This window comes from Dromaius novaehollandiae, chromosome 2 (assembly GCF_036370855.1).
Source record: "Dromaius novaehollandiae isolate bDroNov1 chromosome 2, bDroNov1.hap1, whole genome shotgun sequence".
In the NCBI taxonomy this organism is placed as follows: Eukaryota; Metazoa; Chordata; class Aves; order Casuariiformes; family Dromaiidae; genus Dromaius; species Dromaius novaehollandiae.
In genome coordinates this window covers 105,013,952-105,030,961 of record NC_088099.1, presented here as the reverse complement: position 1 = coordinate 105,030,961, position 17,010 = coordinate 105,013,952, and the positions used below count along the sequence as shown (strand labels likewise).

The 17,010-nt window shown below is 52.4% G+C and overlaps 1 protein-coding gene across 1 annotated transcript; it reads right to left on the bottom strand.

The window, feature by feature from the left end:
• Positions 1 to 7,793: 7,793 nt before the first annotated feature.
• On the bottom strand, positions 7,794 to 13,798 carry FOXF2 (forkhead box F2). The gene is made up of 2 exons (XM_026114830.2): positions 12,479 to 13,798; positions 7,794 to 8,712 (listed from the first exon to the last, which is right to left on the bottom strand). The coding sequence occupies exons 1-2, from the start codon at positions 13,491 to 13,493 to the stop codon at positions 8,546 to 8,548; spliced, it is 1,182 nt and encodes a 393-aa protein (XP_025970615.1). The 5' UTR covers positions 13,494 to 13,798; the 3' UTR covers positions 7,794 to 8,545.
• Between the last annotated feature and the right edge of the window lie 3,212 nt (positions 13,799 to 17,010).

The window sequence follows — 17,010 nt, the reverse complement described above, 5'->3', positions numbered from 1 at the left end:
GAGGACTAAATAGTAAGAAGGGGCTCTGACGGTTTCAAACAACATACAGGAAATGAACAAGCTGACTGGTCTGTGTTTGCCAGCACACAGACATTTTTGGCATACCTAAAGCCTTGTCTGGACTATGGGTTTGCCTCAGTTTTAGTCCTCAGTAGCCAGCCATCAAAGGCTTTTCTGTACACAGGAGAGCCATGATTTGCTGTGGCACATGCATCTGAAAAATATCTCCAGAGATGCCCCTGGATGTGATGGTCTGTTTGATATGAGCATCTGTTTTCTGTTTTTCACCCTTGGAGTGCGGTTCTTGCCTGGAGACTCCAGGGGTAACTTAGATCCGGAATCAACTCTGGGCAGGTGGAAACTGCTCAGATGTCTAATGCCCATCTGTATGCTCTTAGAGCCATCTCTGGAGAGGCAGCCAGCACCCAGGTGAGGGATGGTGGTGGCTGAATCAGAACACAGGACTCTCCTAGGATAGACAAATGTCAGCTGCTTACTGCAGATAGTTTTCAATGAGACATGGCCTTTTGTTCACGTTTCCTTCTGAGGCTGAAGGATGGGGCCAAGAAGGAGTTAATCAAATACAGTACTGGATGGCAGAAGTACTTGCCTGTCTCTGCTAGACTAAATACCTGGTTTGTGCTTCTATTGCTTTTCCCTGTGCCTCCCCTGGACCTGATCTGCTGAGTTATTGTGAGTCTGCCCTAATCTATTCTGGCTGTCTTTTCTTTTGACCTCTTCCTTCAGCAACCAGGTTGGAGAGTTCCTGATATTTCTTTCAGGGAGAAGGAACTTAGGAGGAGAGAAACAACACCCTACAATAAAGGAGAAAATTTCAAGAATCCTAGTTCTTCCCTTTGGACTTGGGAAATAAGCACATGCGAATGTATTTTATTGAGAGATATCTTCAGTCCTGGTCCTATAGTAGGGCTGCAGTGCAAGAAATTCATCTGTAACAATAAGGAGGAAATTGGTGGGAAAACCCGAGGAAATGTCAAGGGCTGGCAGAAATCTGCATAGCTGCTGTTATTATATTAGAACAGAAACAGTAAAGTATGAATCATTCTACTCCATTCCTTGCCCTCATGGTTTTGGTAACAAAGCCCATTGTCTGAAGCAGTACAGTAGCAAGACTGGTATCCCAGGATTGAAAGAAAACTCACTTTGCAGAAGGAGGAATCTTCTGGGGTAATTGCGAGGGATGGAATTGTGAGAAGGGACAATGAAAGAAGGTAGAAAATACCAGAGGTCTAATGCTAAAGCATGCTGGCATTCTGGCTGCATACCACTCTGCACTTTGCTGGCCAGATCAGGCTTTTGCTGCTTTCATCACTTCCCTAGATACTACTGTTACCATCACACACAGGCTGACATCAAACATCTCTGCTCCAGTTTAGCTCCACCTTTGCCCTCCTCATGCTCTTGCTGAGTGCAAGCACAGAGCTGTGGTCCTTTTCTCTTGCGGGTGGGACATCATGCTTCGTCACCCAGAGGCTTGAGCACCGCATGGTGCACTGGTCGTACTTCTCCTGCATGTCAGCCAGGGGTGGGCTTTTGCCACCTTTTGGGGAGCCTGCAACTGGGAGTATCCAGGGATAAAACAGTCTTCTGAAAGCCAGGCCACTGACTGATTTTCATAGAAGAAATAAAGAGAGAAAAGATACTTGAAAAACTACCAGTTCTGCACATATCTCCATACTGCCTACTGCTGGGAGCCTGAGCAAGGCTGGCCTGCTTCAGACATGCCTGTGTCTCAGGCAGGTTTCCCCGAAGAGCTCCTACTGCTTTCTTGACAGAGCCTCTGAGCCTGCTGAGCAACTTGGCTGAATCCTGGGCCCTGCTTCTGCTTGTTCAGACTGCTTTGGACACTTTCATTTGGGAGTCAAGCCAGATTCTTCCTACCCCTGCTCCACGGCTGTCCTGGAACAAGCCTCTGTTTGTTTACTGGAGGTAGCTCATCTTGAGCCATTGTTTTTTTCCTGTCTGCTTCTCCTTGCTGCCTTGCACTGGGTGAAACAAATATATTCATGTATTCAAGTGTTCCAGCTCCCAGATCAACCTAGGACTGTTCCTGAATCATTGCAGCACAGCTCTGTTTCTGTCGCAGAAAGAAAAAGGGAGCACCACCATAAGGGGGCACTTTTCATGTGTGAAAGCACAAGATTTAGTGCAAGATGTCAGAAGTGGAATTTGGTGGATATTTTTAAGGGACCTAGTTCTGCTTCATAATTACATGGTGGTGATTGCCACCAATGAACACAAGTTACACATTTTTGCATCTGTTTTATCAATGATCACCCTGCCTGGGTAACATACACTTTGCTGTCCAGCATCTACACCATCTGTTTTACAGCTCTGCCCGTCAAGTCACCTGGGATCCAAGTAAGCTTCTTCCAGTGCTTTTCTGGCACAGCTTATTCTCTCCAGCAAACAAATCTGCTCTCCCTTGCTTATTGGCCAGGCCACCATCCAGCCTTACTGGCATAAAGAGCATATCCCTGTGCAGATGTGGCAGAGACTGGAAACATTTCTGTGTTTCAGCAATTTTAATGTGGAAGGAGCTTTGTTCCTTCCTGAAATGAGTGAATCATGCTGCTGCCTCTCATCTTCATTGCATCTGCCCCCTCCCATCTGTTTGTATTCTCCCCACCACAAAGAAGGAGAGCTAGTGTCCAGTAACCATATAGCTATCTCTAAGTCACCAGCAAATGCTCTGCAATCCACCAATGGTCAGCAAATCTCTGTTGGGGAAACTCCAGATTTAAATTTAAATTGTCCAAGAGTTTCCACTGTGACTGTGCTTTAGATCCAGTTTCTAACATTCAGTTTTCTCATGGGGAAAAGTTGCAGTTCTTTAACATAACATTGTCTAGTCACAGACACTACGCTGTTTAATTTCAATCAGCTTTGGGGAGCCGATACCACTTTAAATTTGGTTGTATAGTAGTAGCTTGCAGCTCTACATATACAAATGAGGGATTACAATGATGGAGTGTCCATGAAAAACAGTTATGCAGTTTGAACTAACACACATCTTTCACCATATCAGAAAACTGCTGTGCATGAGACCTAGTCCCAGAGAGTAATTTTAAACTAGTTTGAAGTGATGCAAGAAAAAAGAAAAGAAAAGAAAAGAAAAGAAAAGAAAAGAAAAGAAAAGAAAAGAAAAGAAAAGAAAAGAAAAGAAAAGAAAAGAAAAGAAAAAAGAGAAAAATAGCCCTCATAAAATGAAATGTTTTTGGTATATGTTAATCGGGACAGGTATAAACCAATCCAAAGAGGATCTCTGAAAATGAGATAAGATTGTGTACATAAAGGATTTCAGTAGCTCAGCTAAATCAGTTATAAAACTTCTAATTTAAACTAATGCTACCTATATTTGGACAGTAAGAATTAATGGGCTGCAGCTCTGCTGCAAGGAAAATGTTACCAGTGAGGATCTAGTCCAAGGAATCTGTCCTTTATCAGTTCCTCAAAAGCTCAGTCTCGATACAACTTTGATTTACGCTGACAACATCAAATTACCTGTGAGCCCAGTGATTCTCTGCCCAACACTGTAAATTTGCTTTACAATGGTTAAAATACCCAATGTAACAAAGCTAACATTTCTCCATAATCTCCTATATAAATCTAAATTGACTGCTAAAATGCCTCTAATTCCAGCTGTACTTTGATTGTGGTGTCCCAACAAATTTTAAAACCTCCTCCTCCTCCCAGCATATTTCTTTTTAGAAATGACCAACGGAGAAGCCAATAGATTTCAATAAATCACTGTTGGATGAAAACAAGCATAAAAAGGAGGCTTGAAGTTGTTTGATATTACAGATGTTTTGGAGCTCTATTCGGTAGTTGGCAAGTCACACAAAACTGCTCTGAATTCTTTATAATCTAGACACAAAGATCATTGAACTTTGAAAGAACCTCTGGGCTTTTATTCAAAAATATGTTGGCTTCTATTTACCTCTTTCTTCATTTGTATCTATCAAATGGCTCGATATATAAATAAAGCCCGGGTGTTCTTATTAGCTAGGGCAGTATTTCATGCAGATTAATGCCAGCAGGTTTCATAAAATACATTTCTACTCAAAGCTAGAGTATGTTTTGAATTAATTTTCATTCTGTATATGAATCAGGTATACTCTACTCAAGTTCTCATATACTCCTTAGCTGCAGCATGTAGGAGGAACCTGTAGCGTTTGATTCTACTCCCAGTTCACCGCATCATCCTTCTTCAGCAAAGCACTTTTAACCCTAAGCATGTACTTAATCCCATTGACTTTAATAGGAATACTCACATGCTCAGGTATATTAAAATTATAATTGAAAGCAGTACCTTGCTTTCTCAGGGCCTAAGTGACATAGCTAGCATTTTATTGAATGGACTTATTTAAATATTACCTCATGTATATGTTACGAGCAAATCTTTCTGAGTTCAATAAAATCAGGCTTATTGTTATTGAATATAAAAAAAAAACTGTAGCTTTCTTTGCTTCCAAAGCAGACTAAAATTCTCGGACTAAACAGAAAATATTATGTTGGCTCAAAGTACTTTGCCAGCTGGGACAAAACGCAGTAAGAAATTAATCTGGTGTTGGTCTTAATAGCATAATAGGCAAGGGGTTTTAATGAAATTAATAAAAAGACTTTTAAAGAACACTCTGGTCAACTATCAGCTAGAAATTCAACATCCCACACAAGATATCTCTGCATCTGGCTGATTTTGCCAACATTAAATTGATTATTCAAACAATCCCAACTTTGGAGTTGCTGAGAGTTTTTTTCTGTGTAACATAAACACCCTCAAAAGCAAAATCCCCCTACTGAGGCAGTAAGACCATGATGAAACCAGAGAATGGAGAAAATATATGTGTAAGATTATAGCAGATCACACGCAAACTGTTTGAGGCACTCCAGCGTGATTTCATTTCCATCCTGCGGAAACTTTGCCTAGTGCGCTCTAATAATGGAAATGTTTGGATTAGTCTACATTCAATCCATTTGCCCCAGTGCCTCACCAAATGTGAGCTACGCGATCAGTCTAGATGAGTAACTATTTGTAATTTAGTAGTAGCTTTCTTGTAGCTGTGGTAGTCTGAGGTCATCAGCGAGACAAGGTTTGCAGGAGAGGCATTACTAAAGCATGAGACCAACTAATCTTTTCGGAAAAAGTAATGCAGCTTTTTGGATATGCGAGCTCCTCTTCAGGACAAACCAGAAGTGTACCTTAAAGCCATCTGTTTTCATCCTACTTTGTGCTCGCACGTAAAGAGAAAGTGGTTGTGCCGGCTGGAGCCCGAGACCTCAAATCAAGGGTGACTGTATTTTCAAACTCAGTCAGTGAAGGTGGGATGACTGTTGTTGAGTGCTACTTGGACTAAAGCACGGTTAAATTAAAAAAAGCAGTGCTTTGGCGTTTTGCAAACCACAAATAGAGGACAAAGCAGTCAGGGACATCTCTGTAAGCAAGAAATGAAAAGATCACAAATGATAAAGAGGAAGGGAATGGACTGTTGTCATAGAAAAGAACAAGGCTTAAGAAAGCTGCACAGACACAGACCATCCAACATTTTCTACCATTTTAGCATAGCAACTTCTGGTTTCCCCACAGGGTCGCTAGCAAATACACGCTCAAATTCAAGTCTGCTCTCCTGGGGTCTTTTGTGATACTCAAACCAAATATACACATCTAGAGTCCTGATTTTGTTTTTACACTAGAAATTTCAGTTTTCTCTGATGCTGAAGGCCTCCAGGGGTCTCAGAGGTTGGTACTGCAACAACTAATATGCAATTAGAAGGCTCAGGGTGCTGGATCTCTAACAAAGACTGCCTTTTTCCAAAATATGAAGCAGTCGGGCATGCTCAATGATTGTTAACAAATGTAAAAAGACTAAGAGAATTTTTAACTGTATGGCTAAAACATAAATACCTTGTCTTCTCAGTGGCGTAGCCCTGGGTCTTGAGTCTCACTAGCTCTGAGGCCACTTTAGTCTCTCTAAGAACTCAGAGGAGTTCTTCAGTCTGAACAAGAACCAAAATTCCTATGGCAGAAAGTACTATAAGAAAACCAGATATCAAAACAAAATCAAATCAAATCAAATCAAATCAAATCACATTAAAATTCTGGCCAATTTCTTCTTCCCTGTCATTTGCTGGTCACCGTTGAATTCAGAAAAGAGTGGCTGGGATCGTTTTACAGCCAGCAGCCAGGACTGTGTTGATATCTAAAGAGTACTGCTTCTGAAATGTCGTTCGTTTGGGAACCTTTAATTGCAAAGAAGAAGCCTCGACCTGTGGAAAGAGAATAGTCTTAAATCATTACGGAAGAGCAAGAAAGCCCAAAACTGAAGGATGCCCTAACAGATCCTTCTCCTTTCTTAGAAGCACAGTCAGTGTGAGCATTAGACACATTTTCTGGGATATGATCGCATTCAGAAGCAGGAAAAAAACCATAACAGAAAAATGCAATCAAAGCTGCAATGCTACCAGCGTCCGGGCTGGGCAGCGGCTGTGTCGCGCGGGAAGCCGATGCCGGCGTTGGGCCGCTGGAGGGCACTGGCACCCCACGCGAGGCCCCGTGTTAGGCAAATGCAGTTTTTTTGTCTTTGAGGTCCTGTCATTCCTGTATAAACAAGTTACGTTCAAGTGTTTAGGATATAAATTACGACCATGCAGGCTTGCCTCGGAAAGAATGTAAACACAGCACTGTGGTCGGAGCAAACTCTGAAACTGACTTTATAATTTATCACAGGCCCTGAGAAGCTCAGGGAAGAAAAGGGCATGTTTGAGCATAAATATATCTTAGAAAAAAAGGAAGAACTGAAGAATATATATATGTGTGTGTGTGTGTATTTATATATACTTTGGTTGAAACGCCCCCGCTCTGCCGCGTCTCCAAGCGCCGGGGTGCGGGCCGGGGGGAGCGGAGCGGGCGGCCCGGCGCAGGGTGGGGGGCGCCGGGCCGCGGCCGTGCCCTCCGTGCGCTGCGCGGCCGCGCAGGCCGGCGGGGCGCCCCGGGCAGCCCTGGGCGGGAGGGCGCGGGAGCGGGATGCGGCGGCGAGCAGCGGTCGGCTGCCGGAGCACGGCTGCGGGCCGGGGCCGCTCACGGCGGCAGGGCGCAGGGTGCCTCGGGGGTTTGTGCTGCTTTGGCTGGGGTGTTTCGGGGGCGCTTTTGGTTTTGCTGCTGCTTTGTTTCGTTTTCATTTATTTATTTATTTATTTATTTATCTCTCCCGCTCTGCGGCCACGCCGCTCTCGGTGGCCTCACCGAGCCCCGGTTTTATTTCCGCGGCCTCTCGCCGCCCGCCGCAGGACGTGCCCCGCTGCTCCCAACCCCGCGCCTGGCAAAGGCCCCCCGGGGCAAGCGGGGGCCCCGACGGGGAAGGCGGCGTGGAGGGACGGAGACACCTGGAAATAGCCCTGAACGGCGAGCGGGGCGTTTCGGACCGGATCCAGCCCTGAAGGAGAGCGAGCAGGCCCTGTGGACCTTGCTGCTTTTACGTGTGTCCGCCTCACCCCCCGGATTATTTCTACCAAGTCTATCAAGCACCGCGAAGGTGGGGGAGAAGAGGGGTGGGCAGCGTGTGCAGGTGGGCAGCGCAGCCCAGACACGTCGGGCACAGCCTCCTCGGGGTCAGCTGCTCGCCCTCCTCCTCGGCCTTCAGCGGCTGGAGGATCTGGGGATGCAGCTTTAACCATCCGGGCTGCAAGGGAAGAGGAGGTTTCCCAGAAGGAGCCGAGGGAAAGAAGTGCCTGTCCAGCGCGCATTCGTTTATATACATTTTATTGGAAAAAAAATTTGTACATCAAAATATTTTGGCAAACTGTAAAAAGTATACATAAGTGCAAATATATTCTCCTTTTAAAGCAATAGTGTGTGAGTATACACGAGATTTATTTAAAATATTTATTTTAAAATATTGTGGTAGAAAACAACTTTTGTAAAAATAGAAAACAAAACGTTGTATTGTTGCAATACTGGAAAAAATGAACTTTTCTTAAAGTCTATACACGAAAGGGCTAAAAATATTGTTTTAATAATATCGATCGGTCGGTGCTGGAGTCCATAAAAAGTGTCCTTGAAGGGACTCGAGGAGAGAAAAAAAAGTAATTCCCCGCTAACGCAACAACGGAAGGGGGAGTCCTCGCAGGTGCTGAGTTGGGAGATTTTTCCTATTCAAAGACAATTTCTCATACAAAAATACATCGAACTGTTCACTTTCCCCAAGCCTGAATCTTTAGGAGAACACGGAAAGGCGTTTCGTGATTAACCAGGTCAGACTTGGCATAGGGACACTTGAGCCTCAACCTAACCCATCATATCACACAAGGCAATTTTTTAGGCAGAGCTTTGGAGTGTTATATCAGCTGTACGTGTCCTTCAGGGAACGGAGGGGGACTGAAAACACTGCTTCCTTAGGTAATTTTGCTAAGTGACTCGTGTACTATTCAATGCTATCAGAGTGCACATTATATTTTATCTGCGTGGGTCCGTCTACACCTCAGCTCTGTTCACTGCCACCAGACTGTCTTTGTTGGGGCGCTGCGTTCACATCACGCACGGCTTGATGTCCTGACAGACGCTTTGATGGTGGTGGTGGTGGTAGTAAGATCCACTAGCGGAGGGGTGAAAAGAAGAAATGCCGTTAAAATTGAGGACAAAATCTTTCCGGTCACACACCGGAGAGGGGTGATGCTGGTAGCGAGGCAGTCCCACTGCAAGAGAAGGAAACAAGAAAAGCTGCTCAGCAACCAGGTAGCTCGGCTGTGGCTGAGCAGCCCTTTCTCCCTCGCCCGCATCGAGGAAAGGCACCGCACAGCAGGGCTGACACGTCTATGAATCCTCCTTCCGCCGGGCTCGGCTCCCTCCCGCAAGCTCTGGGAACTCCTCTCCGGCTTTCCTGGGCCGGACCGGGCTCTTGCCTCGGGAAAGCCTGGTCCCCGCTGCCAGGGGGGGGAAGAGCGGCCTGTTGCTCCCCCCCGAGCGAGGAAGGCGGCGGGCCCCCGCGCTGCCCGCGGCCGCACCCGGCCGCCGCAGCACCCGGCCCGCTCCGCGCCCACACCGGTGGGTGCGGGACGGGGGCCACACGCGTGTGCGCGATCCGCGCGATGCGCGAGGACTGGCGGTGCGGGCCGGCGGGCCCGGGGGTGCGTGCCCACGCGCGTGTGCTCGGCTGCGCTGTGCGCACACGCGCGTTTCGGGGCTTCTCTGTGCCCCACTGAAAGCGTTTATCGGTCCGCAGGGCTGGGGCAGGCTCCGCGCGTGTGCAATGCGAAGTGTGCGCGCAAGGGTAGGATGCGCCTGGCATGTTTTCCTGGGAGCACCGCGGATACTTGAGGCTGATTCCCGCCCTTGCTCCCTCCTTCCCCTCCCCCCTCCCGTTCCTGGGAGGTTTTGCTTTTGCCTTGTGTGGCTGCAGGTTGAATTCCAGCCACGATACGTCTGTATGTTGGTACTGCATTTATTAGTGTGTGTGTACGAGCGTGCATGCCTATACGGGCGTGCGCTTTCACAAACCTAAGATACAGACTGAGGACAACTCTACGATTCATCAACGGTAACAAGAGAAGCACATCGCTGGCACCGACATAAAACGACCTTTCAAATTCCGGCTTTCATTTCCCACAGCCTAGGGCAGTTTGTCGGGGGACACGGTCTAAAGGTCTTGTGGGAGATTACTCCCCCCCTCAAAAAAACCCACCCCCCCGGCACCGCAGGGCTCTTCTGGGACCTGTGGTCTGCCGGGGTCCTACCGGACCCAACGGGGAGAGCAGAACTGCCCGATCAAGGCCTGCAGGATGGAGCCGGGGACGCGGGGGGAGGGGGGGGGGGCGGGCAGTGATTTCGTGTGTGTATCAAACTCATCTTAGCAGGATGCTGTCAAATCTGACTGAAGGGGAAAAAAAAACCCAGTAAAACAGATAGAAGGGGTAGAGATTGCCAAAAAGAGGGAAACATCCGCAGTTTTCCCCGGGATGGCGGAGCGCAGCGCTTTCGCTGTTTCCCCGGCAAAGGCGGGTTGCGGCGGCGGGCGGCGGCGCGGCCCGTCTCCTCCAGCGCTGTCCCCTTCTTCACCCCGCAGAGCTCACTTTATAAAAGTGATTATTTCGCTGGATTTCCTCGGCTTTCTCATAACCCTGCTGGTATGCTCACCGTAAACCGGGGCACTTTATTACAATCCTGATTCAATCATTTAGCAGGATTTAATAGTGTGCGAAAAAAATCCGCCCCCCGCCCCAGCTTCAAAATCCTTTAGCAGAACTGAGACTCCTGTTTTCAATTTCATTCCTCTCTTATTCTTGGGTCTGATGCAAATTCAAGATTTTAAATCTACACGGTCGCTGTTGTGACTAGAGGATTATTAACCGATCAACAGCGATTGCTACCGAATTTGCTTTGTATTTAACTACGAGAAAGGGAAAGGCGAAATGCACTTGCTACTGCTTTTGTGAAGAGAGGAGGAGAGAGATTATTGCTGGTAATAATTACGAATAAGGGATCTCGGGTCGTTTTTCCTCATCTCCTTTCTCCCTAGTAAAACTTTAGTGCAGCGGAGATTTTGTGTAGCACACACAAATACGGAGTGGATCCGCGCAAAATTTTTTTAGCTAATCAAGGAATAGGAATGGCTGCCACTAAAGTTCTGGGCCCAGATCCTGACTGCAGAACTGAGGCCGTGCAAAATAACCGGAGAAGCGCCGTTTTGCACGCTGGTGGCACTAAATCTGAGCTGCTGGAAAAAGACGCTCATCCGCCGGCATTTAAAAAGCGTCCATCGGTCCGTCTGCGTGTATATCCGTCCCTTGAACTGAAACAATCCGGATTTAAGCCACCTCAGCTTCGTAAACTGCGGTGAGAGGCTTCAGGGGGAACCCGAGCTCTTCCTCTCACTCTATTTTTTTTATTTGAAGTGTTATTCTTGGGAATTTCTCTTCTAGGAATCGCCTTTCCCACCTCGGGTCTCTCTCAGGAGGAGGGGGGTTCCGCCACCAGGCCTAGCAAGCCCCGCTCCCGGGCCACGTGTGTCCCCGTGGGGCGGTCGGGCCCCGTGCGGAGAGGCCCGCGAATCCGAAAAAGGTAAAATAAACACACACAAAAATAATTTAAAAAAATGGAAAAGAAAACAAAAAAGCCCAAGTAACAACAACAAAAATCAAAGCAGATTATTTGAACGGGGAAAGGTACGTGTTTCGGCGGGGCATGCCCTTGTGAACCGGCCTGCCCGCTCCGATCTCGTCCTGATCACCCAGCCACTTGGAAGAGCTACCTGAACCTCCGAAAAGCGGAGTTAAAATGCGACAGCAGAGCGCCGCGGGCGCGGAGCAGCCCTGCCGGGCCGCCCCGCGCTCTCCGCGCTGAAACCCCGGTGAGACAGCGACCCTGCTCACCGGCTGCCCCTGCCGAGGCGCTGCACCACGCCTAGTTACCGGGGCCGCCTCCCCGAAATAACGGAGCAAATCTTGCAAGAGCAACGACTGAGACTCCCCCCTCTCCCCCGACACCCAGGCTCCTCTTTGCGCTGATGAAAAAGCTCCCAACTCGCCCTCCCTGCGGCAGCAGCCGGCTTTGGGGAGACCGGGGCAGGGTGCGGGGCTCGGAGAAGGACAGGAGAGTGATTGACAGGCGCCCGAGGAGGGGGCGGGAGGGGACCCAGACCAGAGGGTCGCCTGTATTTGTTACTTGTTGAAATTCCCATAAAATTGAACAAGACCCCGCTCTCATAGGGGTTAAGTCAGGCTAAAATCCTCTTCGGTGTGGTCCAGCCCAGACTGTCTTTGTTTGCTTAACCTCTGGGACCCACGTTTAAAAGGGCTATTTGGAAAATTTCCCCGTAAGAGCCCAACATCTTTTACCCATTTTTGTGCTAGGATTTTTCTAAGCAGACATTGTCTGTAATCACCGGCCGGGAGGGGCTAGAGAAAGAGCCCGGAAAACTCTTTCCCCTTCGGTTGCAGAAACACGCTGAATCTCCTCTAATCTCTCTCGCATTTTTAAAGATTAGCGGTTTTTCTTTTTCCCCGCAGCCCGCACGACTCTGGGGATAATATTTAACACCTTTCTCGATGACTCCCGCTGCAAACCTCCGCGGACCTGGGCCGAGCGGCGCGGCGGGGACCGCTCGCGGCCCTTCCCGCGGGGCGGGGCGGCCGCCCGGGGCCGCGCTGCCCTGCTCCCGGCCGGGCACGCACCTCGCCCGGGCCGGGGGACCGCACGGGGCCGGGAGCAGCCTTCGCCGGGCCGGAGGGAGCGATGCGCCCAGCAGAGCGAGGCGACCCGCCCCGCCGTCACCAGGCACCCGTGTCCCGCAGCACAGCTGCCCCAGCCCTCCCCGTTACTTTCCTCCCTCCGTGCCTTCCCGGCGCGGGGGCCCGTCGAGAGGCCCCCGTTTCCGCGGCACCCCCCGGCGGCGACCCGTCGGGTCGGGCGGCCCCTCGCCGCCGGGCTGCGCTGCCGCCGCCCGCCGCCGCCGCCGGGCCCTACCTGAGAGGTCGTCGCGGGGGCTCTGGTGCAGGTAGCCCTGCTCCAGGGAGTAGGAGGGCACGCTGGAGTGGAGGCCGGAGGAGGCCGCGTTGGCAGCGGGGAGGCCCTGCTGCTTTATGTAGGGCGATGCCCCCGAGGCTGTCCAGTGAGCCGAAGGGCTCGTGTAGGGCGAGTGGCACTCGATGGCGCTCGCCATGGCCGGCGAGGAGGGCACGGGGCTGCTGCTGCTGTCGGGGCCGTAGTCCCCGTTGGCAGTCACAGGGCAGCTGGCCATGTAGGTCGAGCCGGGGTTGGGCGACATGTGCGGGACGTGGTGGCCGCTGCTGAGTCCCTCGTAGCCGCTGGCCATGGCGTTGGGCATCATGTCGAGGTTGTAGCCGTTGGAGTGGCAGGCGAGGGAGGCGGGGGGTGCCTGGAAGTCGAAGCCCTGCGGGAGGATGGAGGCGCCGAAGCCCAGCCCGTTCATCATGCGGTACATTGGCTTCAGCGCCTGGCATTTCCTCCTGAAGCCGCGGGGCCGCCGTCGGAAGGAGCCCTCCTCGAACATGAACTCGCTGGCCGGGTCGATGGTCCAGTAGTGGCCCTTGCCCGGGCGGCCCAGGCCCTTGGGCAGCTTGATGAAGCACTCGTTGAGCGAGAGGTTGTGGCGCACGGAGTTCTTCCAGCCCTGGTAGGAGCCGCGGAAGAAGGGGAAGCGGGCCTGTAGGAACTGGTAGATCTCGCTGAGGGTCAGGCGCTTGGAGGGCGAGCTCTGGATGGCCATGACGATGAGGGCGATGTAAGAGTAGGGAGGCTTCTCGGGCCGCCGCAGCCCCGAGCTGGCCTTCTTGCTCTTGGAGGATGCCGCTGCTGCCGCCGAGGAGGAGGAGGAGGAGGTGGAGGTGGAGGAAGAGGAGGTGGAGGTCTCCAGGGCGGAGGAGGGCGGCCGGCTCATCTGGAGAGCTCCGGGAGCCGGGCTGCAGGAGCGGAGAGGGACGGGGGGCTCCAGCCGCTGCTGGCCGCTCGCGGTGGTCATCTGGCGGAGGGAGGGGAATGGGGCAGGGTGGGGTGAGGCTGGAAGGGAAGGGGGGGAGCCGGGCGGGGTGGGTACCGGGGCGGGGGGTGCCCCGCCGGGGGGGGCGCGGGGAGGCGGTGGGAGCCGCTGTCCTCCGGGCACCTCCTCAGGGCGGCGGGCGGCGGCGGGGCCGAGGCAGCGCCCAGCGCATCCCTCCCGCCGGCCCCTTGCGCTGCGGCTCCTCTCCTTTCCGCCGGATCCAGGCACTGGCGGGACGGACCCGCTCGGCCCCGGCCCGGCCCCCGCCCGCCCCGCGCCGCCCGATGAGGCTCCGCTCAGCGCCGCTCCGCTTCCTCCTCTGCCCCCCACCTGGGGACCAGCCCTCTGCCTAATCCGGCAAGGGGAGGAAGCGCGGAGCCCCCCCCCCCCCCCCAACCCCTTGCGCACTGTTATTCTTTCATATATACTTTCTGGTTGCGTAAAAGGCTCGGCAGCCAGGCGCAGCGCGGTCGCCTATCGGCTTCTCCAATCTTGCTCTTTTTTTTTTGTCTTTCCCTGCAGACCCCCCGGAATCCGGCCGAGAAGTCAGCCCGGCAGCGGGAAGAGGGAGAGGGAGAGGGGGAGAGGGAGAGAGACCACCCCCCCTCCAGCTGGCCTCTGTCCACTCGTCATCTGGGCAGGAGGCGCTGCGGCTGCGGCTGCGGCTGCTCCGGCACCATCCCCGGGGCGCCGCGGCTGCCGGCTCCCACGCACGCAGCGGCACTGCCGCCGCCGCCCCGGGCAGCCCGAGCCCCCGGCTCGGCCCCCGGGGCACATCGCTGCCCGCCCCCTCCCGCCGCGCCGCCCTCGCCGCGGCCGCGCGTGGGCAGGCAGCGGGCCGGCCGGGGCGCGCCGCGGGGCACGCGCGTGTGCGTGAGAGGGCTCCGCCGCGCTGCGGAGCCCCGGACAGCGGCGTGTGCTGCCCCGCAGGCCTGCCAGGCTGCTCTTCTTTAAGACCGTGCCAGCTTCTGGCTGCCCGTTGCCCCCGTGTAAAATGAAGCACAGAACAAACGCGAGCGAAGCCCGGGCGCCGGGGATGCGCCCTCCCTCTCTCACTGCCCGGCTGCCGCCCCGGCGCAGCGAGCGGGGCGCAGGGCCCGCAAGCGTGCTCTGCCGGGGAAACGGGGCGGGGGGAGAGGGGCAGGCGGAGGCGAAGGCCCGCTCCCGGGTGATGGAGGGGACTCCGGGATCAAACTGGAGACAGAGGAAGGACGGCGGCAGGACCAGAAGCAGAGCAGACAGGGATGCTGGAGCAAAGGCATGGGGGGGGGGGGGGGCGGGGGGGGGACACCCGGGCAGAGCAGGATGCCGTATCAGCGTGCCTGGAGCGCCGCGTGTGTGTCTGTGTGTGTGTCGGGGCGTGTGGCTGTGTGTCCGTCTGTCTCCAGCGCAGCTCCGTGCTGAGAGCTCGCTGGTGGGTACAGGCGGGGGGGGGCTGGTCCCAGACAGTGACCTGCAGTTGAGTGGAAGCAGGCTTTTTCCATCAAACTCTGCCTGGATACCACACACAGAGACCAAGTGTCAGTTTACTGCCCTGAGCCCCGCTCCTTTTCCCTAAGCTCCACAGTAATTAGACAAAGAAAACCTAAATTAACTGAACAGGCGTCGACAGCTTCCTCCAGATCACCGCTGCTACATACATGGGAATGTGTCCGAAAATGGCTTGATTGTACCTGAGAATCAGCTAAGAAAAACACTACAAAGGCCAGCAATGTTTACTACACATTTTTAATAGGAAAAATAATCACTCCGTCAATAGACCGTGTTTACCTTTCCTGGGGCATCGACTTAAATTGTTCCCATCGTAAAAATAAATAATCATTTTTTTTCCTGGGGTGCCGGGTGGTGGGACAGACGGGAGATCCCTGATCTCGTTGTAACGACCTATGCGGAGAAATTTTTTTAAAATTGATGTTTTTGTGTGCAAACATCCTTCCCACGCTACATCGGCAACTGACCGTCGTTTTTCCCCTTCAGCGGCGGGACATCTGTCTAAATGTCACGACTTTCCACGAGTGGGGAGGTGGGGAGACCTCTAAGGCAGATGTCATGGTGTAAGAAAATGTCATTGTTTTCTCGACAGTGCAAAACAGCACGGACACCGAACCAAGAGCGGGCAGAGAAGCCCTGTGGAAGAGAGCCGTATGCTGCATGAGCGGGCAGAGAAGCCCTGTGGAAGAGAGCCGTATGCTGCATTAATCCCGAGTTCATACAGACCTGAGAAGAGAATCGGGGGTAACGCACGCAGTAAGCTGCCTTCTACCTGCCAGAAATGTGCTCTATGTAGCAGTCGGTTGCTTTAAACACAGCATTAAGAAGTCTCCAAGACATGGTACTGAGAATTAAAAAGATGGTTTGAAGTGCCCCTGATTAAACAGAAGTGCATTTGCTGTTTGGTGGAGATGTTTATTTTGGTTGGTGTATCCATTTCTGAGTTGATCCCAGCTTTGGAGCACAACTGGTTTGTTTTACCAGAGTATACGGAAATTAAACTTTTTGGCAGATTTGGTTACTCAGATGTTGTTCTATAATCATCGTTTTTATTCTAGGAAATCTCTTCATTATTGCGGTTTCAGTTTCATGTTCATAACATAGTCCCCTCTGCTTCGTTGGCTAAATGAAATAACTTAGACTAAACCAGTTAAGAAAATGGGAGACAAATATGAAAGATAAATGTTTACGGTTATCTCAGAGACCTCGCGGGGTTTTTTTTTGCTTTTTCTCTTCCCCCACCCCACCCCCACACCCCGTTTTTTAACTGCGTGCTTCGGGCTCTTTCTCTGTTCTGAGGTCCTGCAGATGAGAAGCGTTTTTTCAATTAAATCCGAGACTGAAACTTAAACAAATCCCTCCAGCATTGTAAAAGTGCGTTTCCTTAAGCCCCGGAGGATTTTCCTCCAGCTGCCAGTTTCAGGGTGTCTGGGTGTAGGTGCCGGCCGGCAGCCCTGGCAGCGCTCCGGCTCCGTCTGAGGGACCTGCGGGCACTTCGTGGAGCCGCAGGAGCTGCCAGGCCCGGCGGGGCCCCGGAGCCGTCCCGGCCGTCCCGGGGGGCGCGCACCGGCTGGCCGGGCCGGGCCAGGCGGGCGGGCGCCGCACGGAGGGGACAGAAAGGCCGGTGGGGGACGGGGCGCGCACCAGTCCTGCCCCGTCCTTTGTGCTGCTCCCGGGACCTCCTGACTTCTCGGGACCTTTGGCAGTAGCCGTGCGATCCCAGTGTTTATTTGGAGAGATTTTTCCGCTTTCTCCCCCCTCCCCCCTTTTTCTTTGCGTACGCATGGGTAGCAGGCGTGACTCTTTCTATAGACGTCTTCCTGAAGGCTGCATCAGAACCCTTCTGCCCGGCTCCTACGGAAGGGTGAGGGTCTCTCTCCTTACTGGAGACGAAGGAAAAAGGGAGAAGGCCACGGCGCCCGAGGGCTTCAAGCACCCAAGGACGCGGGAGCATCTCCCGGTGTCAAGGGCAGACAAGGACATTCATCGCAAAACTCAGGGGCCTACC